General features: G+C 39.8%; 1 protein-coding gene across 1 annotated transcript; it reads right to left on the bottom strand.

Moving 5' to 3' along the window:
* Positions 1 to 448: 448 nt before the first annotated feature.
* On the bottom strand, positions 449 to 24755 carry SSPN (sarcospan). Its single transcript, XM_024196335.3, has 3 exons — positions 24398 to 24755; positions 6203 to 6289; positions 449 to 2324 (listed from the first exon to the last, which is right to left on the bottom strand). The coding sequence occupies exons 1-3, from the start codon at positions 24710 to 24712 to the stop codon at positions 1959 to 1961; spliced, it is 768 nt and encodes a 255-aa protein (XP_024052103.1). The 5' UTR covers positions 24713 to 24755; the 3' UTR covers positions 449 to 1958.
* Positions 24756 to 25011: the final 256 nt, after the last annotated feature.

Genomic DNA, 25011 nt, shown 5'->3' with positions numbered 1-25011 from the left:
GGTGGTGGTGGACCCCGAATCAATTCTTTTGATTGAATTCCACTGTACCTGGCTTCTTCCCAAGGTTGGCATTACCACAACTTTATTTGAAGACCATTTGGGAGTCAGATTTGCTGTTTAGAGTGCACCAGTTTACCTGCACAGTTAATGCTGATGCAAAATTGTACCCCCAAGTACTTGTGCCTGTAGGTTTGTGGGCACAAAAAGGGAGGCCAGGTTGAGGCTGGTCTCAAAAATATTACACTTTTGGAGTTAACATTTTTGATAAGTGGTGAAGACCCAGATGCCCAAAGGCATTTAGGCACCTAATTCCCACTGACTTCAATGGGTGGTAGGTGTCCAAATACCTTTGCAGGTCTCAGCCTATGTGACTTAGGAGCCTTAGTCACATTTTCAAAAGTGACATAAGCACCTAGGAAGCTTAAGTCTCATTGCAAGTCAAGGGGACTTATGCTCCTAAGAGCCTAAATCACTTTTGAAATTGGGACTGAAGCACATAAGTCATGTAGGCACTTTTGAAAATGCTACCTCTTAAGTTATTCTCCCTCCCCTTCCTACAGAAGCTGTTGTACAGTTTTGCTGATACACAATGATGGCTTTATTGCACCCAAATGGTGGAGTCACTTCAGACGGGATGAGGGATCTCTAGATATACAGGGCAAGATTCTCCACTGCCTTGGCCCTTGCCCTTTGTGCATCCGTGCAAATGAATGTGTGCAAAGTACTACCAAATCAGAAGTCTTTGTTCACTCTCAGAAGTTTTGTATCCACTTTACAGAGACGCAAATGACTATACAAGGAGCAAATCAGTAGAGAATCAGGCCCATAAACTGTAAAGCACTTTTGGATCCTAACTTTTGGGATACAAACCACTATTTAAATGCAGTTTGCAATGAATGATTGATTATCTTCACCACCACTCATTAGGAAATCATTGTGCTCTTGTACTCGTAGATTATGTTCTAAGGACACTGGCAATACCTTCTCGGCCCCCCCCCCCTTTCTATTTATGCAGTGATATATCTTTCAGAGTTTTGGGGCCAAAACCATCCCTGGTGCAACTCTATTGTCTTCACAGGAAGTACGCCAAAAAGGCATTTGGCCTGCTGCACTTGGAGGAAAGTAGAACTGGAGTAATTGGGTAAACATCCTTTTTGTATGCAGTGCTATTACAATCATGTTGATACAGGCTTTCCAAAAGCGACTAGCTATTTGGGAGCTTCAGTGTTAGGTGTCCAGCTTGAGGGACCTTACATTGGTCTGATTTTCAGAAAATGCTGAGCATCACTCCTGGAAAATCAGGCCCCTTTAAGGGATCTCATTAGGCCCTTTTGAAAACCTTGACTAGAGTTTATACTGTTACCAGCAATAGATTCTCATTCGTTGCTGGTCTTAGTTTGCATTTGGAAGGGTCTCAACCTTCCCTCGCTGCTCACACATATAAAGTAAATCCAAGTAATGATAATGTGGGATATCCAAGAGCACAACTCCCTAAGCATGACCGGAATAATTTCACTTAAACAGTCTGGACCAGATCCATCCTCAGTTGGTGTAAATCAGCATAGCTCCATTGAAGTCAATGGAACAGACAGATTGACACCAACCAAGAATCTGGCCCATTGTTTGTTACCATATATAGCTCAGCAGAGGAATCCCAGTAATTATCAAAACTGCTTTTGTCTATGCCTATTAAAGATGCTCTTTGGAGACTATTTGTACAGCCACACCTTTAGAATTTTTGTGATACATCTAGCTCTTCCCACAAGGGCCCTTGGCAATAGCGACCGTAAAAATTGCTCTTCAAGTGACTGAAAAATATAAATATATTCATTAAAAATGTGTGAATGGTCGTCTTTGTCAAAAAAAATCTTGAAACACTCATCTATTTGCAGTTTCTACGGTGGTAATAGCCTGACATTTGTTATTCACTCTCTATAAAACAAACCAAAACCACCCCCCTATACTTTCTGTTGTTGGATTTCAGTACCAGTTAATGAGTGTAACCGAACGCCCACAAAAAAGACCTGATATCTGTGTTTCCACATCACAAAGCATGCCAACAAACACACAATGGCTGTGATCAGATTAAGAACCATCTGCAGTAGCAGATACAGATTGAAAGTGCTAGTGACACTGGTACAGTCAGCTACATCCTGGTAAACGAAGGTCCTACTGAGGGGATCTGAAGTGTCCAGTTTGCACTGGCAAGAGTCGAGGACGGCATCACAGGTAAACTGTGTAATCTGTGAATAATGATGTGCAACAAAAGCCACTGCCAGAACACAGGTAATCAGACTCAGGGTGCTCAGTAGAAAGTACATCAGCTGAAATAAAGCAAAAAAGAAAAACATTCTTTTCCAGCTACACAGAGAATGGGGCATATAACCAACACATGCACCGATTTTTCCAGTGAAAGTGTGCATGTGAGGGACGGTTTATACATTTCATGCTCATGAGTTGCAATAAATATGTAATTCTGGGTTGATGCCGACCTGTGAGGCTAAAAGCAGTTGCAAGTACATCAGCCCTCCAAAGGCATATTTGACTTACTTCATATGAGGGTTGGAATATAATTTTTAGAACAGACCTGTTAAAAATAATATCAAGGAGTCTAACTTTTTACGAAGCTGCATGCTTAATGGAGCAGGGGTCACTTTTATGGTATTGTTCATGCCGCTTTGACTAGAGTTGCAACAGCCACATATTCAGGTAAGGTAACTTGGTGTTGCTCTGCTGAAGTCAATGGAGCCCCAGCGATTTATACCAGCTGAGGCGCTAGCCTCAAATATTTAATGGCAAGCGGTGGTGCTTACAAAAAGTGCTGTCATTATGCCACTGACATAAAGGGTCTCTTAAAATTACAGGAACAACTTTGTTTATGCATCTACTCATGGCTATGTTTTGCACACAGAAAAGAATCAGACTCGTGCAGGCATATTGGACAGCTAGGTGTCTAATAACCTGAGTGGGGACAGCTAGGGCACTTCGCTTGAACTCATCTGAGGTTCCATGTGGAAAATAATGATTACTACAAAACAGGCACACAAACTTATAAGAGTAAATTTGTGCCTCACACAGAGGCCCCTTTGGAAATCTGGCCCAGGAAGGTAAAAGAGAAGATTTCAAAGGCACAGAAGGAAGTTAAGTTCCCATTACTCTCTACGGCTGCCACTTGCATGCAATAAAAAGGATAGAGAGTCCTTCTTTAGTCCCAGAGGGAAATGTAATTATTTGGGGCCTGGTCCTGAAATCTGCTCCATGTGGATGGAATTCTGATATCACTGTGAGATCATTCAGAGCCCCAATCACTTCAGGTTGCAGGAGTGGAGCTTTGATTATTATATGGTATGGAATTTCCTGACATTTGAGTTCTGGATCTGGCAATTTTTGTATTGCACTCACACTACTTTTGGGGAATATATATATTCAAATATAACTGTGCATGGTGCCAATATCATTTCTGGTTCTGCTGAGCAGGATGGAGACATTTATTTCTCTTGGCTTCTTACCTATCTGTCAGCAACATGGCATGGTTGGGAATTTGTTATTTTAAATAAAGAGGCTTTTTTTTATTATTATTAAACCTCTGCACCATAAGCAAACTGTCAATACATAAGCATTTTTTATTGCCGTGAAGCTCTAGGGATGTATGTTTTGATAAAATCAGCTCTCTGGGTATATTTGTCTTTGATTCACACTGTAGATCTATCTTCCCCTACATGTGTCAGTTTGGGGGAAAATATAGTAGGGCTATAGGAGATATCAAAGCAATATATCCCTTCTGTCCCCAAAATAACTGAATTCAAGATATCTAGATCTTCATTTAGAAGCCATGGCTTCTATTAAGTTTAATGACTCTCCCTGCAGCCTTAAACTTAGGGCAATTTCTAAATGAAGGTGGCTTTTATTAAATTTAATTACATTTCCCCTGAAGCTTTCATGGTAAAAGGCCCACAGTAAAAGTGAATTTACAAAATGAGGACAGCTCCTATTAAAAACTGCATGGTAAAGGGGGCAGCTATTAATTGAGGGCAGCCTCTACACAAAGATATATGGTAATTTATGAACATGTGATAATATTTCAAAAGATGACGTAAACATTTTTAAAGGGAAAAGCATGCTGGCAACAGATAATTGCATTAATGTTGATATTCATGAGGGAACCAATTTTGATCGATTATCCTGATGTAAATGTGTGGCAACCCCACTGAATGGAATGGAGAGTAGAATATGACCTCATTACATGCATTTTTAAGCCTGTATGTACCACGGCTCTGATTCTGCATTGATTTGCACTGCATGCAGATATCAACACCTACAAAAAGTGAATGGAAAATGGCATCAAATCAATCAATAATCTAGACAGTACTTCTGGTATGGTCACATGTATTTGCATGTTATGCACCAAGATAAATACATGAATTAAAATGATGCCATACATGAAGGAAATCTGAGGTTTCCTTTCAAATGCAAAAATCTCCAGGCAGCCCCTGTAGCAATCAGCTGAGATGCACAGAGTCATATGGGGGCATTAGGCAATTGACAAATAGCTATTATCCTCAGGCGGTGTTTGCAGAGGAATTTCCTTCGCAAACAGATGAAAATGAACACATTTCTAAATATCAAAGGTGAGTCCAAAGAAAGTGCTGCCTGGGAAGGAGCACAAGGCAGTGAGTGCACAGATCCCATCAGCAGGCTAATCACATGACAGACCCAGAGGCAACTCCAAAACAGCAAATACAACTGCTTAGGGAGTTCTGCCAAGGAGCTGGAATTTGTCCCCGGAAAAATGTTTTTCACCACTTGAGAGATATACAGGCCCTGTGATTGCTATCTAAATAGAAGGAGAAAGGAAGGAATGGGGGAAGTGACATACCATGATTAGGTAAAGTGAATGGCAGGTCACATACATTTTCCTACATGATGAACCCAAAGGAGGAAAGGTTTTAAAATATTTACTGATAAGAAAATTATATTTTTGTTACACGTCAGGGAAATAAACAACAACTCAGTTAAGATGCATTGTGTCCTGCATGGGAAAGTCCTGAACTCTTAAGGATTAAACCAGTCAGATTCCATAGAAGGTACTCCAAAACCCTGCAGAAGTTAATAGAGAGCCCTTTCTAAGAGTTAGAGCAGCTTGAACTATAAGCCCATGAAGAAGGGCTAAAGGATATCAGAGCCGCACTTTATACCAGTGTAAGTGCTATCTGGTGCAGGTAGCTCTGCCTCCTGTGTCTTTTCAAATCTTCCCCTTGACTTTTATTCATTTTCCTTTTCCATTTAATTCTTTCCACTTATTATTCCACACCAGCACAATAACAAGAGCCTTAGAAATAAAAGTAATCTGGAGAAAAGCTGCTACAACACTCCCACTGGAAAAAAAAATTTGGTGTGCCTCAGAGTGAAATTCATCTTCATGCAGAGGGTCAATATGAGGCCAATGGAAGCCATAAATACCACGCAAGTGCTGTTTTGAGAACTTAAATGGGATATCAGTGGTGCGTTGTCCTTGTGTTGCTCCTATGCATAGGGGTGGATTTCATCCTTGGAACACTGACTAAATGTCTGTGATACCTGACACAATATGAAGAAAGGCTACATAGTTTAGATGGGTTTACTATATATCTTTGGTATGTGGGTGGGTGGGCCGGCAAGTAGGGGTCTTCCCCCAAGCCTTTTGACTTGCACATGCACATGCAGTCATCATCTAATTTTATGGTAAGAGGGAAACTGCATACTAGGCGGGACTTGAAATCAATCATAAAATGTCAGAAATAGATACGGTAAATCCCTATTTATCTGAATCCCTTTAATATGGAATTCTCGCTTATCCTGATAACTGTGATGTTTCCCCTTACCCAGTAACCCCCTCAGTTTTTGAACCTTTGAGCCCATTTATCCAAGTGTCTTTGATATTCCCCAAAATGTTGCAGATAAAATAGGCTCTTACCTGAAAATAAAGTATTTATCAGCACATCTTGACCTAGAATTCCTCTTTTACACAGACTGCAGATATGCAGGGTATAGTATAAATCCTCCTAAGCATTTGTTTGATTGTTGGCATTTTCTAGACTGCCAATCTAAGGGTTACATTTTTGCAAATTTCAAGCACAATCTGGCTTTCTTTTATATGGGGAAATTATCCAGTACAGCAGCTTGTGATTTTATATATATCAAGATAAAAAAAATTATACTGTACCTTTATGGCAAACTGGAAACATGTCTTTTCCTCAGGCTGATATGAAACACAAAGCATCACCGTTCCCACTAAGGCCACCACACAGACCTGCAAAGGTTTAGATTTAAAGGGACAATGTCAAGATAAAGATCTTATTTTTCCAAACAACAATGTCCTATCTGTATTAGCAGCACCTTAAAATAAAATAAGTTTTAAAATGTAATAACCTCGTTGTGGTACTTATATGGCCCCATAGCACCTGAGTGCCTCACAATCCTACAACACCCCTCTGAAGAATGTTTATCCTCACTACACTCCTGTGAGGTAGGGCAGTGCTGTTATGTCCATTTTACATATGGGAACTGAGGCACAGATAGGCTAAGTGACTTACTTAAGGTCACAGAGGAAGTCTGTGAATGAGCAGGTCTCAAGTCCAAGGCTAGAACTCTAACTACTGGGACATGCGTCTTCTTCAAATTTAGCTGAAAGTTTTCAAATTTGAAATCTTAAAGTTAGTCTCCCTCAATCCATATTAAGGCATCTAAATTAATGGCCTGGTTGTCAGAGGTGTTGGGCACTCGCCACTCCAACTGGAGTCAATGGAAGCTGCTTGGCTCGCCATTTTTGAAAGTCAGGATTCTAATTTAGCGGGCTAAACGTTTAGGGCCTAACTTTAGGCGCTCAGATTTGGAAACCTTGGCCTTAGTTTATATGGCTCCATTTATGCTTGTTGTTTACATTTTGGACTTCATTCAGCTAATACAGCAAAACTAGACAGTTTATTTATTTGTAAAATTTAACTCAACACAACAGTTATAACTCAAAAAGGGAGAAATGCCAGAGATTCCATCAAGCCTACCATGGGCTTGGCTATTGGTTTTACATGGAAAGTGCTCAGATACTAGATAGAGGGATACTAACTTTTGGGATCGAATTCTGGATAATCCTGTGTAGGTAGAGAACACACAGGATCCAGGCAAAATTTTGCCCCTACTACTCCTAAAATTCCATGTCGGTCAGCTAGTGTGTCCAATGACATTCCACAGATATATCTGGGGTAGACAGGAAAGTTGGGGCATAGCCAACTTGCCATGCTCCTTGAACACCTGCTACTAGCAGGTGCAGATGAGCAGAAGCAGCTTGTTTTTGAAGCATCCGTTGCTTAGTGCGCTCCCTGACGTCCCATGGGCCACTATGCCTTATTTGCCCTTCACAGGCAGAAAGGTTCAGAAAAACCTTCAGCTAGTTGCTCTGCTCCACTCCCTTTTTCAGCACTCTTCCGAGGAGACATACCAGAATGTAGTCTTTTGTTTAGGGGCTTGTCTATGCACAGAAGTTTCACCAGTTTCCATTTTTTTAAACCAAATTTGGTTAAACCAAAAAAAAAAAAAAACAACCCCACAACAACCTTGTTTGGACTCACTTATTTTAGTTTAAAAGAAGCTTATTTTGGCTTAGCTTAAAACCTGTCCTAATCAATGTAAACTTAATTTTATATAAGCCCAGTGTAGATGGATTTAAGATGGATTTGCAAAAGTTAAACTCTTCTTCTTCTTCACCTTGTGCCATCAATCGGGGGTCACCTTGTCCCATCAAGTCTTTGTCTCCAAGTGTATTTTCCAAACCAGCCTTCTTCATGCCTTCCTTCAGTATCTCAACCCAACCTTTCTCTAGGTTCTCCTTGTGATCTTTGTCCTGGGTGTTTGGGTTTCTAACAATACAGGAGAAAACTAATTTTAAGTATCTTGGACAATATTTGCAGGCCAGATCCGGAGATGTGTTGACCACCTGCAAGTCCAACTGATTTCAGTGGGCCCCAAGTGCGGATAGAATTTGATCAGTGATCTCAGGGTGAGTTTCTATTTATATCATAAGTAACTACTGTCATCTCTCAAAAAGGATGGTTTAGGCTTGTAGGGATAGGATCCTGAATCTAAATACCACCTATCCTCTATGTTACAAGACGTCGGCTGGTTTTTTTATGTCATTAGCAAAGGCTGCAGAGTTAACAGTAGTCGGCAACATTTCCTGTATGCCTGTATGCCTGAATAGCATGGGTTAGAGCAGAGGCTTTCAAACTTTTCATACTGCAAACTACATCGTAACAAACAGCACATCTCTATCTGTTTGTGATTGCATTTCAGCCCAGTGGCAATGACAGTAATTGCTTATGCAGAACAGTAATAGGAAAGTATTTATGTACTGTCACGGTCTTTATTAGCAGTATTATTTATTTGCAGTAGTACTTACTACATGCTAGGCACTTTTCAGTCATTTACAAAGGACTGTACCTGCTCTGAACTCAGAATCTAGTGCAACAAGTATTCTTTTTTTTAAATGGAATTAATTACACTGTCTGCTTTTGCTCTTCAGGGTGGGCTCAGCCCTACGAGTTATTCACCATTCTTGTGAGGTGATTAAAATCCTCAACTTCAGTGTTACTTCAGTGAGAGAACTTAGCACCTCACCAGAAAGCTCACCTAACCCTAATCCTGCAGGCTCCAAAGCTAGAACCATGTGACCAGCTCTCCATGGACCTCCAGCTTGTACGCTACAGAACCTATAGCAGTGGCTCTCAGACTTTCCAGACTACTGTGCCCCTTTCAAGAGTCCGATTTGTCTTGCGTACCCCCAATTTTCACTTCACCTAAAAACCACTTGCTTATAAAAAAAAAAAAAAAAGTCAGACATATAAATACAAAGTGTCCCAGCATAGTATTACTGAAAAATTGCTGACTTTCTCATTTTTACCATATAATTATAAAATAAGTCAATTGGCATATAAATATTATACTTACATTTCAATGTATAGTATATAGAGCAGTATAAACAAGTCATTGTCAGTATGAAATTTTAGTTTGTACTGACTTCGCTAGTGCTTTTTATATCGCCTGTTGTAGAACTAGGCAAATATCTAAATGAGCTGATGTACCGCCTGGAAGACCTCTAAGAACCCCCAGGGATACACGTACCCCTGGTTGAGAACCACAATACTCACACTTTCATCATATCAGTAAATGAAAGCAGGGGGAAAGATAAGACATTTTTAAAAACTTTACTGCTGCCTAACAGTCTAAACACACCATGAAAAATGCACTCCCAATGCTGCCGCGTGTTCTTGGTACATGCTTATTGAAGTTTTGATGTCCCAAAGTTAACCCTTTTACCTCTGATGTTCGTTGCAGCCTCTGTGCTCAAGAAGAATACAATGGCATTCTTTGGCATGCCAACATTCAAATCCCACGATTTTGGGCCTAGGCACAGAGGATGGAGTGGTCACCCGTAACCGTGGGATTAACATTTTTGTTTGTTAAATTAAAAACAAAACAAGTCCTCCAAAAGTAATATCTGCAGCATCTCACACACTCAGTATGATCTCAATTGTAGTAACTCACCTTTTAGTTCTAGAGAACCTACATCTTCTGTAATTATATTTTGAAGAGCCTGACCTAAGGTCTATTGAACTAAATGGGATTCTTTTAATTGATTTCCATGGGCTTTGGATCAGGTCCCAACAGACTGAATGATTTCAACTGGTCAAGTTTTTCTCCTAACTTCTAAATAAATGTTTAAAATAATCTGATTCTGAAACTTTTGAATGGAAGTGTTCTATGTTTGTTTATGAAATTCCCACGTCTTAGGTTAGCCCTTGTCAGATGTGAATCTGTGATCCCATCTTGTGACTTCCTTTAATCTTCTCATTCAAAGTCTCATTTGGTTTGGTGGGGCCTACTGCAAGTTCTTTATGTATCCTTGTTTTTGTTTGTTTTGATCAAGAATGATATGGGGCGGGGGGAGAGAAGAGAAGCCAAGCTCACTGGTGAGCAAGCAGTGGGACAGCCAGAGCCCCTTGGATGATATTACATCAGGTTTGTATGACCGTAGGATGGATGGTATACAAGACCAGGACCATTACTCCTACCCCACTAAAATCAATGGGAAAACCTGTATTGACTATAATGGCAACACGATTTGGCTCTAAGGTACTTGTTTCTCTTTAATCCTATGTGTTTATTTTGGGGGGAATTCTCTCTGCTTTCCCAGTGAAACTACACTGGTGGGTTTTGCTTCTTCTGGACCAGATCCTCAGCTCATGTAAGTTGGCATCACTCCAGGAAAGTCAATGGAACTGCATTGGCCTACACCAGCTGTGGAGACGGACTTCCGTTAGTAGTTTCACAACCTGATTTTCCACACACTATCACAATGCTATTGTGTTTGAGTTCCCAGCACTGCAGGGGGTCATCTGAATTGGAAAAAAATACAAATTTAAAAATTTGTAAAATGGTTTTGAATGAAAAAACATTCCTGTTTATGCTTTAATGGGAAAACAAATACTACCAACTGTTCTTCCATCAATTTCCCTTTAGGAGGACAGTATCTCTGAACACACAGCGGTGTCCCTCCAGAACGTGTGTGAAGTAGCAGACTTACCCGTAAAGTTGTATTTCATGTCATTTCTGTAAGACATGATTAAGTAGTATTGCCTGAGAACATTTCTAAAGAAAGCATCAGTGTTATTTACTCCTTTGCATGTCATGCGTATTTATGTTCTGGTCCTATGACTTGCACACAGTCTCCAATTTATTTGTTTTCTTTTTATTGCTGACAGCAATAATTAACAGGGTTGTCGGGGGGGGGAGGGGGGAGAAGAACCTTTCTTGGCACAATGGTCCTGATCTGCGCTCACTTATGCGAGTGTAAATTTGACACAGCTTAGTACAAGCCAATAGGATTACATCAGTTTGAAACTAGTGCAACTGAGAGCAGAACGAGGCTCTGGTTCTGTTTAACATGATATCTATGATAAGTTAGGATTCTTTTACAGTAAATCAAGTCCTAAAGAAATAGGAGCTCATCCAAATCCCATTAGGTCAGTGGCAAAACACCTACTGACTTGAACAGCAGCAGGATCTGGCCCATCTTCAGAAATCTTTCAATACGAAGAAGTATCATTCAAAAGAATTTCCGTCCTGCATACACTTTGTAGGATTCCTCTGGGATCTAAATAATATACTAAAGGATAGTTGGAGAGCACAGTTAATGGGCATTTATAAAGGATTAAATCAAGTCAGGATTCAGGCAAGGTTTGAACAAGATATTTTAGAAGGCTTAAGTATTATTTTTTTTTTTTTTAACAACAATAGTACATTATTTCTGTTAACCAAAGATATGAAGAAGAGGGAGCTGGCAAGGACCTGATGTTGATTGGTAAACAGAATAACTCCTGCCCAAATCTTAGATTATTGGGGATTACTACAAATATCTAGTTTACATTTAAGTTTTGAAAAGGTAGACTGTCTCTTTGAAGCAAACTTGAGTACAGAACAGTTAGAGAGAAAACCGTTTACATGTTTCTCTTTGTGTGTTATTAAAAGAACAGTTTTGAATTATGCCGATGAAGTGCAATAGAATAAACATCTTTTGGTAAATATTCTTAAAGACTCCTTAAGTGACTATGTTCTAGCAGGGGTGTGTTATGGATGCTGCCAATGTTGATTATAAAATAGCATAAGGAAATGCGACATTCTAAGGTTCAATAGCCATTGCAATATCCCAGCATGAAACAGACTTCCCATGCCTTATTGACTAAATATATAATGCAAGATGCACTAGCCTTAGCACTGGGTTATCATCAATCAATATGCATTTGTTACACAAATAAAACAGATTCCGTAAGAATTATGGAATAGCATTTAGGAGTTATAAGAGCTGATCTAATTATCTGACTAACTAGGAATAAGCACTTCACCCCCGTGCAAATTTCAGTCCGAGTTTATTTCAAGTTCCTATTTCAGAATTTTCCGTGTGACCTAACACACCCCTCATTGAACAGATAGCTGCATGAAAGGAATTTAAATTTTAAATTTAAAACAGAAGGAGTTTAAATTTCAAAAAGTACTGCCTAGAAAAATACCTGGATGCGATACAGATATACTTACAAAGGTTACAGGTTTAATTTTGGTTACTACATCCTCTGACATACCAAAACATTTTACACACCACTGAAAATAAATATTTACTAGAGCTGGTTGAAAAATTAAAAAAAAAAATTTGTGGAAAATGTCAACATTCTTTTCATCTAGCAGGTTTCTAAATGGATCCATTTTAATTGTTTTTATTGTGTTTTTAATCAAAGTTTTAAAACAAAACTACTATTAGAATGGTTATTGAAATTGTCTGTTTACCAAAAACAGGGATAGATCCTGTCGCCATTGAAGTGAACAACTTAATTCTTGTTGATTTCAATGGGAAACAGAACCAGCCCCTATACTGGAACCTAAATACAATTACTTAGGACTAGACTTGCAATGATTCCTTTCCAGGATAGCCCATAGCTTGTAAGATATTTGGGACAGAAACTGTCTTTTCATTGTGCCCAGTGCCTAGCACTGGAGAACTTGTCCCTGATTGGGAACTCCAGGCAATACCACAAAACAAATATTAAGTAGTGATAATAACACTATGGTGACTGACAAACTACGAATACCCACTTTACGTATGCAGAGTAGATTCCATCAAAGTATGCAAGAAGCCACTCTTTACGTAGCTTAGTCATCTAAAAAGTGGAACGAAAGCAGTGAAAGACTAGTCTTTCCTCCAAGCTGCCGCAGCAAAAAGCCAGCAACACCAACTTCATTTCTCACTGCCAAAATAAAGGCACATGCTGAACATCCACACCTGTCTTCAAAGGACAAAGGTTGATTGTTTTCCAAAAAGCATAGCCAGACTGGCGGCAGCAGAAGCACAAACATCCTCCTGCTTTACATGACTAATTGTCATCCCTCAGACCTATTACACTCATTGAACTAACCATGGCAACGAAGGGTGAGAAAAATATGGTCTGCAAAAGCAAAAAAAAAAAAATTAATGCACAATCCACTTATTCCTTATGGGCCAAATCCAGAGGATTTTATTTTGACCGAATTCCCATGGAACTCATTGGTGTTTTTCCCAAGTAAGGCCCACAGATTTGCCCTCCCTATCCAATCACCCTTATTTTAAGTTGCTTGTAACTTTCTCATACTTTAATCACACAAGGTCTCAACACAAAGATGGAGAATAGATAGATAGCAGAATACAGTCTGGTAATGATTAAGATGTTGATGTACTATACCTAATTGGGGGAAATATGAACATGTCAGAAATAAATTGCAGTTGTGGTTTGCATTAGTTATTGTCACACTGATATATTAACGTGGTTTGCTTTATTCCTACAGCTGTCCAAACCATGGATTGCGCTAATCTGCTCTTTTTTCTGCCTAGTACATTATGAGGGTTTTTTGTTGTTGCTGCTGCTGCTGCTGCAATTTCAGCCAAAATGTGGCCCTAAAAACAGGTAGGCCTCTCAGTCAAATGATGTATATTTGCCTTCCAAGAATTTCCTACAGATTTTGGAAAACATATGGTGCTGATTTGGGAGAGACAGGAGAGCTGAAAATGTCTGAAAAGAGATTGAGAAAGAGGAAAATCTGGTTCAAATGAGTATATTGGGCCCTAACCCAAGACATATCTGGAAACACTTATGCAGGTGACTAATTTTACTCATCTGCTTTATTATATGGTCTGGTTAGCAGGAATTTTAGAAAATAACCCTTGTAATCAAAAGAGCAAACAGAATGAAAAGCAACACATTTGTAATCTGTGGAACTCATTGACACAGGATATCACTGAGGCCAAGAGGATTACACATTTTTATGGATAATGAGAATATCCAGAGTTACATTAAATAGAATGCACCTTTTTAAAGAGGAATAAAAACCCTCATGCTTCAGGGAACAAGCCAACCACTAATAGATGAAGTTAGGAAGAAACTTTCCTTCTGAGCAAGTTATTCCATAATTACCCACTACAAGTCACCTCTCACTATCTTAGATAGGACATCTTTCTTTGAAGTATCTGTTACTTGCCACTATCAGAGAGGGGATACTTAGCTTCATACCATGGCAGTCTTGGATGACGACCCAATGTCTGTAGTTCAATTTAAGAACACTTTCACTGCAGATTTGACAAAACGCAAAGAAGGTACCAATATAAGATTTCTAAAGATAGCTACAGCACTCAACCCAAGATTTAAGAATCTGAAGTGCCTTCCAAAATCTGAGAGGGTCGAGGTGTGGAACATGCTGTCAGAAGTCTTAGAAGAGCAAACACTCTGATTCAGAAACTACAGAACCCAAATCACCAAAAAATAAAATCAACTTTCTGTTGGTGGCATCTGACTCAGATGATGAAAATGAATGTGCATCAGTCCGCACTGCTTTGGATTGTTATTGAGCAGACCTTGTCATCAGCATGGACGCATGTCCTCTAGAATGGTGGTCGAAGCATGAAGGGGCATACAAATGTTTAGCATATCTGGCATGTAAATACCTTGCAACACTGGCTACAACAGTGCCATGCGAATGCCTGTTCTCACCTTCATGTAACATTGTAAATAAGTGGGCAGCATTATCTCCCGTAAATGTAAACAAACTTGGTCAGCCAATCGCTAAGACAAACTAGAAGTAGGACTGAGTGGACTTGTAGTCACTAAAGTTTTACATTGTTTTGTTTTTGAATGCAGTTATGTAACAAAACAAAAAGTCTACATTTGTAAAATTGCACTTTCACAACAAAAAGATTGCATTACAGTACTTGTATGAGGAGAGTTGAAAAATACTATTTCTTTTATCTTTTTTACAGTGCAAATATTTGTAATAAAAAATAATAGAAAATGATCACAGTACGCTTTGCACTCTGTGTTGTAATTAACATCAATATATTTGAAAATGTAGACAACATCCAAAACATATTTTAATAAATGGTATTCTGTTATTGATTAACAGTACAATTAAAATTGCAATTAATCGTGATTAATTTTTAAAATCATTTGACAGCCCTAGTTTAAAAACAAAACAACACACCATCATCCAGGTCCCTATGCTAGGAATATAAATTTTCTATTAAATTCTACAGTACAGTTAAAAAAAAAAAAAAAACCACCACACACCTAGAGAAAAGTTATTGAAATTATAGAGCACTTTTCTGTAATTATCTTTGTTGTATTATGTCTGTTAACCAGCAATGAGGTTGTTATTTCTCCCAATTTAAGATTAAATGTCCACAGTCAATTGTATAGGCTCACAACATTATGTAGCTATTAAAACCAGCAACCACAAAAGTCATCTGTAGAAACTTAAATGTGAGTTGCTATAGAAGACTTTTGTGGTTGCTGGTTTTGAGGGGCAGCTTGGAGTCTTTTCACACTGCCCAACAAAGATAAATGTTGATGCAGACATTTATCTTGAATCACCAGGTGATAAATTTTAACCGTACTGGGGGCTCACTCAAGGACCATGTAAAAAATTAACCATATAGGGGGTGGCATGATACACGTGCACCAAGTCTGTGACTGTGTGGCAGGCATACCTAGGATTGTCAAAGTATATACTAGGGATGTGTGAACCAGAGTGAATAAAAGAAAAACCTAACTGAAATTTTTGCACAAACAAAACCCATATCAGAAACTCTGTGGTGATTTGGCAAAGATTGCTTAATTTTCTGTTTCACTTCCAGGTTCCAGCTGGACCAGGAGTGCCAAAACATAGTGGTCACCACTAAGTCACTGTTTACTGTACTCAGTTACCACACAAAGGTACTGAGCAGAGATGCTCAAAACCAATTCAAATTTTATAACGAAACTTTTGTCAAATTTCAATTTTTAAACTAGGATAACATTTTCACCAAAAATTCCCAATGTTTCTTTCCCTCCCAGCTCTATTATTGAGACATGGCAGCTATTTCCAATTTACAATGCAAGCAGATGCTGTGGTTACTCAGATACCAGTGCATGGTAACTGCTGGTAAGTACTGTCGGGCCATCACTGTACTATGAGGAATACAGCACTTGAGGTATTTCCAGACCAGACTATAAGCAAGTAATAGAAAACCCAAAAGAGCCTCTTTCACAAAATGTGCCCCATTTTGCACAGTCCAGAGGTTCAGGTGATTTGGAGAAGGTTAATTTAAACAGCCAAATTTCTGGGTATTTATCTGAAGCAAATCCCCCTCCCCCCAATCTTTGATGTTCATCATGACCAATTAAAGATGGCCTGTATAAAAAAAAAAAAAAAAAATGGATACCTGTATGGCTATGATATCCATTAGCTGCCTTGACTGTGCCAGTTTTAACTGTCACCTTTATTAAAGATTGAAAGTGGTTTCTCTAATAACTAGTGAAAGTTAAAAACCCAGCCAGGTTGTACAATAGGTAAAGCATGACTGAAAGCCACACCCACAACTGCTAATAGAATAGGTGTCCACAGCAACAACCAACCCATCCCCAACAACCAGCATGGGTCCAGAGCTGACTAGGAAGTATCTCTCTTCTCTCATACTTGGAGAAGGGAAGAAATTTCAGTGGATTTAAATGGCCAAACCCAACATCCCCCAGATCGGTATAGAATGAGATCAAATATTTCCTGCTCAAGCTGCTCATACTTCTTAATTATTATCTTTTCTATGGAGGACAAAGTTGTGGCCTGAAATTTGGAAGGCCCATCACTGAGAAGCCAATGCAGATGACTCATGCACAGCAATGAGGAGGATCTTGTGTTGTGGCCTGGAAAATCCAAGGCAGGAGGGGATGACTATGGTTTGTTCATATGAATTTGTATTTTCTTATACTGGTGAGACTGTACAGATAATGATCCTTCTGTGGGAGCTGTTAAGGGTATAATGTATGATTTAGATATAAATAGTTTAAATAAGAGGAATGGTGGAAATTATTCACTTTATATGATCAGTTGAAGTTGCAGTACGCCCTGTCCAGTCTATACTACAGTAGTACAATTAACATCACCTGTCTAGCTAGCCTCAACCAATCAACATGACAATTTTAGGGCCATTTTGTAACTTACATTGCTTTATAGCATAGTAAAATCCTTTTCACTGGCACACTCCAGTACAATAATTTTTTATACTTTTATGACCCCTTTTGCCCAAAGATCTCAAAGCACTTTACCAACAATTAAGCCACAAAACACCCCTGTGAGTTCAATGCGTATCATTGTACCAATTTTTAAGCTGGAGGGTCTGTTCCTCATCCCCTTTGTAAAGAAACTTTGCACTATACCAGAAGCACAAGTTGACCTTAGAGCTGCACGGCATTCACTGGGCACTGTGGGTGCTGGAGTGGTGCAGTGACCTTAGAAAGGGTCAAGGAACAGACACTACTCTACATCCACCTCTATGTCCTCCAGCTCAAAGGTGAATCATGGTCCTCTTTGGGACACCTGAGGATTGAACTTTAAGAATCTGAAGACAGAGAGATTAAGGGTTAGGGGCCTGATTTTCAGAGGTTTAGAGCACCTCAATTCCTATTGAGCCCAGCAGGTGCTCAGCCCCTTTGCAAATCAGGACACCCATTTTGTTGCTTAAATATTGATTTAGGCAGCTAAGTTTGGCAATGAATGGCCAATGAAAGCATCAGTGACAGAGGCAAGAATAAAATCCCAAGTCCAAAGTCAGAGTCACCTGCTTTAACCACTTAAATTAAATTAAACATCCCAATTATCAGAGTCTTAGAGGGATATGCAGTGCTGGGAGATATTTTTTAAAAGTCTTTTCATAAATGGGACTGGGGCCAGCTCCTCAGCCAACCCAATAATTGGCCAGTTTGACTTGCACAGCCTTCTGATTCTTCTCCATAAGGTGCCTTCTCTCTCTTTCCCAAAAATCCTATCTCAAAACCAGTTTCCACACTCCTCCTTTACTGAACTGTTTGCCACATGCTTTGATGTGTCTTTATTTGTTTTGTCTCTCCTAGACTGTGAACTGCCTGAGGCAAAGAACATGTCTCATTCTATTGAAGGTTTTATAAAGTGCCATATACATTTCTGGCACTATAAAAATGAGGATGGATAACATTCATAGAATGTTGCAATTAAAACTCTGTCTAGCTTTTGCACCATAAAAACCTGCATCAGTCTTGCTCCACTAGCCCTCAACCTAAAATCAATAGTGCTCAGATGATGGAAGCCAGACCCCCCACAGGCTGCTATGAACAGGAATCAATAAGCCAATGGCCACCATATTGCTAAACATGAGGGAGATTCTGGGAAGGAGGTGGAGTTCTGGGATGATGTGGGGCGGGTGGGGGAAAATGTCCTGGTGCGGAACAAGACCATGGAAAAGGTTAAGAACGACTGGTCTAGGTAGTTTAAGGTCAAAGGTCAACCATCTTGAAGGAAAAAAAGAATGGGGGAGAAAGGGTAGCAGCTTAAGAGTGTTGTCAATGGTAAGTATTTTCAGCCAACAAGAGTGCATTTGTCAGCAGAGCAGAGAAAGAAGTTAAAGATAAGGGAGGGGAGGAGATGAAAGAATAAAGAGGCAGGGGCAGGAGAATCTGGGTTTGAGAGGCTAAAGATGAATAGGCCTCACTTTCACAGAATAGGGTGGAGGAGAGGGTGGACTTGGAGGTCAGAGATGGGAAGGAAAGGAAGGAATTTATGCCTAAGAGCCAGTCTTTAAGAAGTGTTCAGCTCTCACATAGGGGCCAAAATAAGTTGCCAGGTTTTCAGTAGAGATCAACTCATTGGGTTCTGAGCTCTTAAAATATTTCCCATTAAGAATCACAATAGGAGCTTCAGGACACTGAGCACTTTTGAAAATCTGATCCTTATCGAAATGCCTAGATGGGAGTTCAACCCTTTGGGGGAAAAATAAATTTCCCCCCCAGTTGAAAGTGCTGAGTACTTTAAAAAAAGGTCATAAGTGAGTAAGAGGATAAGGTTTTATGCTTTACATCCAGAACACACATACTGTTTCTTGTGTGTCCTGAAGAGGGTTTTTATTTTTTTGTGAATTCCACAGTTTTCTCTCTCCTCTAGAGCATCTGGAGATGGGCAAGGCCAGCTAATATGAGGTTTTGAGAACTAATGAGACTACAGTTCTTTTAAGATCTGCTGCACATGAGAAAGTGTGCTTGGGAATCTCAATGGACCTGACCCTTCTCCAGTTTTACTCTGGCATAACTCCATTTACTCCAGTGGATTCAGTCCTGATTCACACTGGTGTGAATGAGAGGAGACTTGATTCCAAGGGCTTTAACAAGCTAGAAACAAAAACAATGTTAATGACAATTCTCCTGTGTCCAAACAGATTAACTGGAACTATAAACAAGAGCCAAATCAGGTTTTTCAGAGCAGAAGCTGAAAAGAGCTGTTCTATTTTCTTTTATGGACCACTGTAAAGTAGATCTTAATATTGAACCATAATACACGATAAAAGTGTATAAACAGATTCATCTAGAACTGTAGTCTTGGAAGTAGTTAGGTATCTGGGATTTTCAAGTGTCCTAAAAAACCCAAATAATTAAAAAATAGGCTTTTTAAAAAGAGAATTAAAATGGGGACACCTCAAAAACTGTTGGACAGCTCTGATAAGCATCCCTGACTCCAGATAGTTCCAATGAGGTTTGGAGAAATATCTTAACTGGATTGAACATCTCAGGGGAACAGGCTTGCTTGTGAAATTTCTGATACTTCCTACTTCTGGTTATGGCGGAAATACTGTGAGAATAGACTTTCATGAAGAAATTCACTATTTGTGCTTCTAGTACTGACTGGGATCTGGGTGTGGAGAGGCCACAAGGAAATGAAAATTAACAACAACAAGAATACATAGTGCTTCTATAGTGCTTTTTCATCAAAGCAAAAAGATGGATGGAGAATTATAATTCCCATTTTATAGTGGAGAGAACAGAGAAGTTAAGGCCGAGAGCCTCAGAGGTATTTAGATGCCTAATTCACATTGATTTCAATAGGAGTTAGAGGCCTATATACATTTGAGGATCTGGGCCTAAGTGACTTGCCTAAAGTAATATAGCACATCAGGGCAGAACCTAGCAAAGGATTCAGCACTCCTGGCTCAGTGCCATTTCTCTTCAAGAGCCCTGATTCCAATGGCAGAACGTTTATCTGAATATTTTCAAAATTGCATAAAAAGGAGTTCAGCTTGAGTTAGAGCCAAGCTCTGAACAGAGGTTTCAGTCACCTCCTGTTTTATCTGAATTGATTTACCTGGCTCTAGTGATACAACAGGTACATTCTGGTTTTAAAGGGAATAGGTCATTGAGACTGGTAACTCTGCTTTTGCTCTCTGGGCACAGAGCCCAATAGTGCCTAGAACTACATTAAGCTCAGTGGTTTCTGCCCATGAACATTTCCTTTGGTTTCTAAATAGCATCCATTGTATTTCAAATGAAACTCAGCTGAAACTGTTAAGTTTCACCTGGTTTCATGTTGAAATAGTTTTAGTTTGATGCAGCTAAGTGCATCACTTCCCTCTCTAGCAGCTAGTCCACACAGAAGGTAAGAGCCTACTACTGCTACTAATCCATAGTGTTACTTGTTTTGCTCAGCAGTAGAAGCCTGTGCTTTCGGTGCTATGGGTCCCAGATTCCGTCCACACTGATTGCCTATGGGGGGGTGGGGGGAGTGTCACAGTAGCCGCAGAACCAAAAAACAGCCCAAGTTTATTCAACAGATTTCTGGAGACTTATCACAACAAACCAAGGCCAAGTTTTGAATTTGTAATGAAACCTGAATCCACACTAGTTTTGCCTGGTTTGGTTTTCACTGGGAACATTTTGCTCTAGTTGCTTCACTAGACAAGTTCCCTTTTATTCATGCTAATGGACTAAAGCACTTTGTCACACTGTTCATAACTGAAAATACTTTTGCCACTAATAAAGCAAAAAATCAGTCAGGATCTATTTAACACATTAGGAGTTTTCCTTCATTTTTCTGTCATACTTCAACAACAGCTAGGGGGTTACATTCATTCCGGGTGTAATTCTGATGGAGTTACACTGGGGGTGAATTTAGCCCACTGTCTTTAACTTCATTAAAAAGGTCTTGATAATATATTTTACAGTTCTTAAACAGTTGGTGAATCTGAACACTAATCAAATCCTTTGAAAAGAGCACTTGAGTGGGATGTTACTAAAACAAGCACACATTGATATTTTACACCACCACTTTCCGTTCTGCTGCGCTGCCAAGAAAGGCAATGTTGCTCATTTCTGCGTTAATAAAGGAGTTCCAGAAAGATGCACTTTCTGCTACAGAATAGGAGCATATTTGTTTTATGAGCGAGACACACTCCATCCCATGCCCATATGCGTGATCTCCAATCTCTACACTGGCCTAATACCAGCCAAAAAGACTGTGAGCAGGATATCTGCACGCAGGGTGTTCTAACACAATGGATCTCCAAATGCTCCAGTGCATAGTTCTCAGGATATTCTGTCCTACAGACCACTGGCAAAGGCCCTGGGAGCTACACTGACAAACTTCGCTCTGGCTCACGGGTTCTCAACCTTTCCCAGCCAGTGTCCCAACAAGCAGCATGCATATCCGTCACAGTGCAACCATATATAAACAAATAATGGCACAACTTCTCAGCTACCTCTTTATTTTTTAAACTCTCATGAACCAATATCTTGAAATCCTTTGCATCAGCTCCCACACCACTCCTGACATCACTTGAACTCCACTTAAACATCATCTTTCCTGGCTGCTGAGAGTTACAGATCCAACTTCTCAATCTCACCTCTCTCTTCCAGTGCCATTCCCCACCCCACTTCACCTGAGCCTGGCTGCTGGGAATGGAAAACATGTGTATCTTTCCTCCCCCACATTTGGTGTGTGTGTTTTCTCAGTAGCTCTCAGACACTTGTCTCTCCACTTCTCACTCTCCCTGAAACACATGTATCAGAAAGAACATTCTCATGGTCACCACACCATTCAACTCCAAGCCCAGGCAGTGTGAGCAGAAACCCAATCAGTGGCACATGTAATTGTGCTGGTAAGAAATGTGCCTACACCAAAACCTGCTGGTAACCCAACATGGTGGAACAACCCACAGATTGAGAGATGCAAGTCTAGCCAACACATTATTATTTATTACTCGAGCTAGATTCTTAAATTGGCACCCATTACTTTAGTATCTTTAGGTCTTCAATGTAGCTGGAAAGGTTAAATTATTGTAAAGCTCAAAGCAAAGAGATCCTAAGAATTATGTAGCCAAAATCTTGTGTTCCTAGGGTCTGTGGGAGCTCTGCCATCACAAGGTCATACAGGTTGATGTGTGCAAAACCCAACAGTTTTAGTTCAGACTTGAGTTTTGCTTTGAAATTTTAGGTTAACTCAAAGTGTAAACGTACCAATTTTTGCCTGGCTTCAGGTTGAAGCCATGCAAAACAACTGAGCTTTGCATTATTTATACCCAGCCCACACCCATCCAAATGTCAGTCCAAATTCCTGCAAACAGTTAATAAATCGTGGCAAATATTACCTGAGTTACGGGTTGGTCACAAAACCTCAGTGACCATTGGCCTGGCTGGGGACTCCCTCTGGAAGGGTAGCACAGCTTTATGTGCTGATTCTTGGGTCTACACGTTTTTTGTTTTTTTTTAAATGTTGGCTGCATACAGGAAAATCAAGGAGCATGCTCAGCAGCTGTAAACTTGCATGCCCTCACTGACTTCGATGGAGCATTGCCAGTTTACTCCAGCTGGAGATCAAGCCCTGAATCTTTGTGGATGTTTATCTGTCCTTCTAATGAAGAGGTTATTCAAAATTTGGGAGATCCATAGTGTGGATCTGAGAAGAGAATTTGACCATCAGTGTTTGCAGAAACTTTAGGACATGTTAACTTAAAAAAATTAAGTGGAAATGTTGCATGCCCTAGTTTGTTGTTCCCCTTCCACCCTCCCCTTGTAATGGAGCAAGTCCTATTGGAAATTTCTCTTCTGTCAGTGAGGGTAGTATTGCACCCTGCAAGACATAACTGAACTTTTAGATCTATATTTTGGAAGAAGAGAAAGAAAGGGGAAAGGGCTAATTAAAACGACCCATTATCTGTTTAGAAACTCAGGTGCTGATCATTCCAACTTTTTCAGGATTGGGCCTTTGACTTTTAGGTCTCAGCAATCCTTATCAAATTATCTCTAACACAAAGATGTAATTGTTCTATGCAGCAGCTGGATTAATACAATAAACCATAACAATTCAGGTCAAATAAGCCTCAAATCATAAGGATTTATGTTTATGTGGTACACGATACACTGGTCTACTGCACCAAGAATCTTTTCTTTGTTAAAGTGCCTAAATATGTATTTACTTGGTGGAAGATTTTATGGTCTATTGGTTTAATAATGCTCAGAATTAGTACAAACACATAAGAATACATCTACTTGAAATATGGTCCTTTGGGGGGGAAATAATAGGCATAGCAAAACATATATAATACACACCCCAACACAGGAATGTTACCATAGCCACATGTACTGTCTCTCTAAAAATTATTAAATAAAACAAGGCCAAATCCTGACAGCTGCTGAGTGCCCCCAGCTCCTAGTGACATCTACAGGAGCATCCTGTGCTCAGGATTTGGACTATATTTCTAAGCTGATTGCGTGTATGTGCATGATCATAATAGACTTATCAGGAACCCCACCCTTTACTCCTGCCACTGTGTTTTTTGTGCCAGAACTGCATTAGACAAGGCTAGCCTGTCACTCGGAACTTTGAATTTCCTCGCTTTAGCTGGCTTGTGTCACACCCTTCAGACTTTACAGACTTACTTGGTTTGCATTTCATAGTAACCCTTTAGTCCCAAGAGCCACATGTGGTGTGTTTTATGGAAAAGAATTTGGGATGTGGCGGTGGGGGGAACGAAAGGGGTTAAGTTACAGTCTTTTTTTAACTCATCACAGTGTGGAAGCTAAAAGAACAGCCAGTTCTTTTCTGACACTATTATAAATACATTGAATTAGAGGTTTATAATTATACTTTCACCCCCTTAAACCTGACTGGTTTTTTGGGGGGGGATATCAACATAAATAGTAAACATTTTTTTCAGCATTACTAACCATCATTTCATAGCAAACAGGTTAATAGGTAGCATAATATACATCTGGTGCACAACAACCCTGTATTTTATTCAAGGTTTTGGGGTGTTTTGGGGAAGAATATGAAGGATTATATTATACTGCAACAGCAGTTTCCTTGGGAAAGTAAATTAGACATATAATTGCAGGAATATTTATAGTTAGTTTAGCTCATATATGGTGTAGGACATGCAGTTGGTTAGTCTTAAGTGTAGCATCATGCAGATTGCATTAATGTTGGCAAATGCACTTTATGTAGAAACAGACTTTATGCTTACAATTATCCCAGCCCAATATGGAGTGTCTCTGACTAGTAAAGAAGAGCTGATGCCTGCCATAATGAAGCCCAGCACTGTTATAGAGATGCCTAACACCAGCTGCAACAAAGCAACCAGCAGCGGGAAACGGCAGCCACAACAAGTGTGGGATTCCTCCTCCTGGCCCGTTTTGGGATCCCCCTTGGCTTTCTTCTTCATTGCTGGCTCCTGCTGCTTGGCTGGATCGGTGCTTTTCTCCCCTTCAGGTGCCTTCCCTGCCTGGTTCTGGTTTTTAAGGGACGTGTTGTTCTGAGGTTTCTTCTCCTCTTTTCTCATGTTGATGAACTTTTTTTTTTCTGGCTGATGGGCGTGTTGAGGTGGGGATTTTTTTTTTTTTTTTTTTTTTTTGTGTGCCCCTGAAGCTTCGCTTTGTGCTGGCTGAGTTGTTCCTGGTATTTGAATCAAGGAGGCTGAACAAATATGGAAAACATTTGGAGCAGATTGTCAGAGCTTCTAAATGCCACATATAGCCCAGAGAAGAGGGGGAATTAAGGGGGGTAGTGAACTGCCAACATGCAGAAGCAGATTGCCTGTGCTGGGGCTGGCTGTGCATATGAGAACTGTGCATATGTAAT

Source organism: Terrapene carolina, unplaced genomic scaffold (genome assembly GCF_002925995.2).
Source record: "Terrapene carolina triunguis isolate 2854851 unplaced genomic scaffold, T_m_triunguis-2.0 Scaffold112, whole genome shotgun sequence".
Classification (NCBI taxonomy): domain Eukaryota; kingdom Metazoa; phylum Chordata; order Testudines; family Emydidae; genus Terrapene; species Terrapene triunguis.
This window is presented reverse-complemented; position numbering and strand designations above follow the sequence as displayed.

Coding starts and splice junctions, on each gene's coding strand:
- SSPN (XM_024196335.3), bottom strand. CDS start 24,712: ATGAGAAAAGAGGAGAAGAAACCTCAGAACAACACGTCCCTTAAAAAC. Junction 6,290..24,397: donor CATATTGGGCTGGGATAATT/GTAAGCATAAAG, acceptor AAACCTTTGCAG/GTCTGTGTGGTGGCCTTAGT. Junction 2,325..6,202: donor GTTTCCAGTTTGCCATAAAG/GTACAGTATAAT, acceptor GCTTTATTTCAG/CTGATGTACTTTCTACTGAG.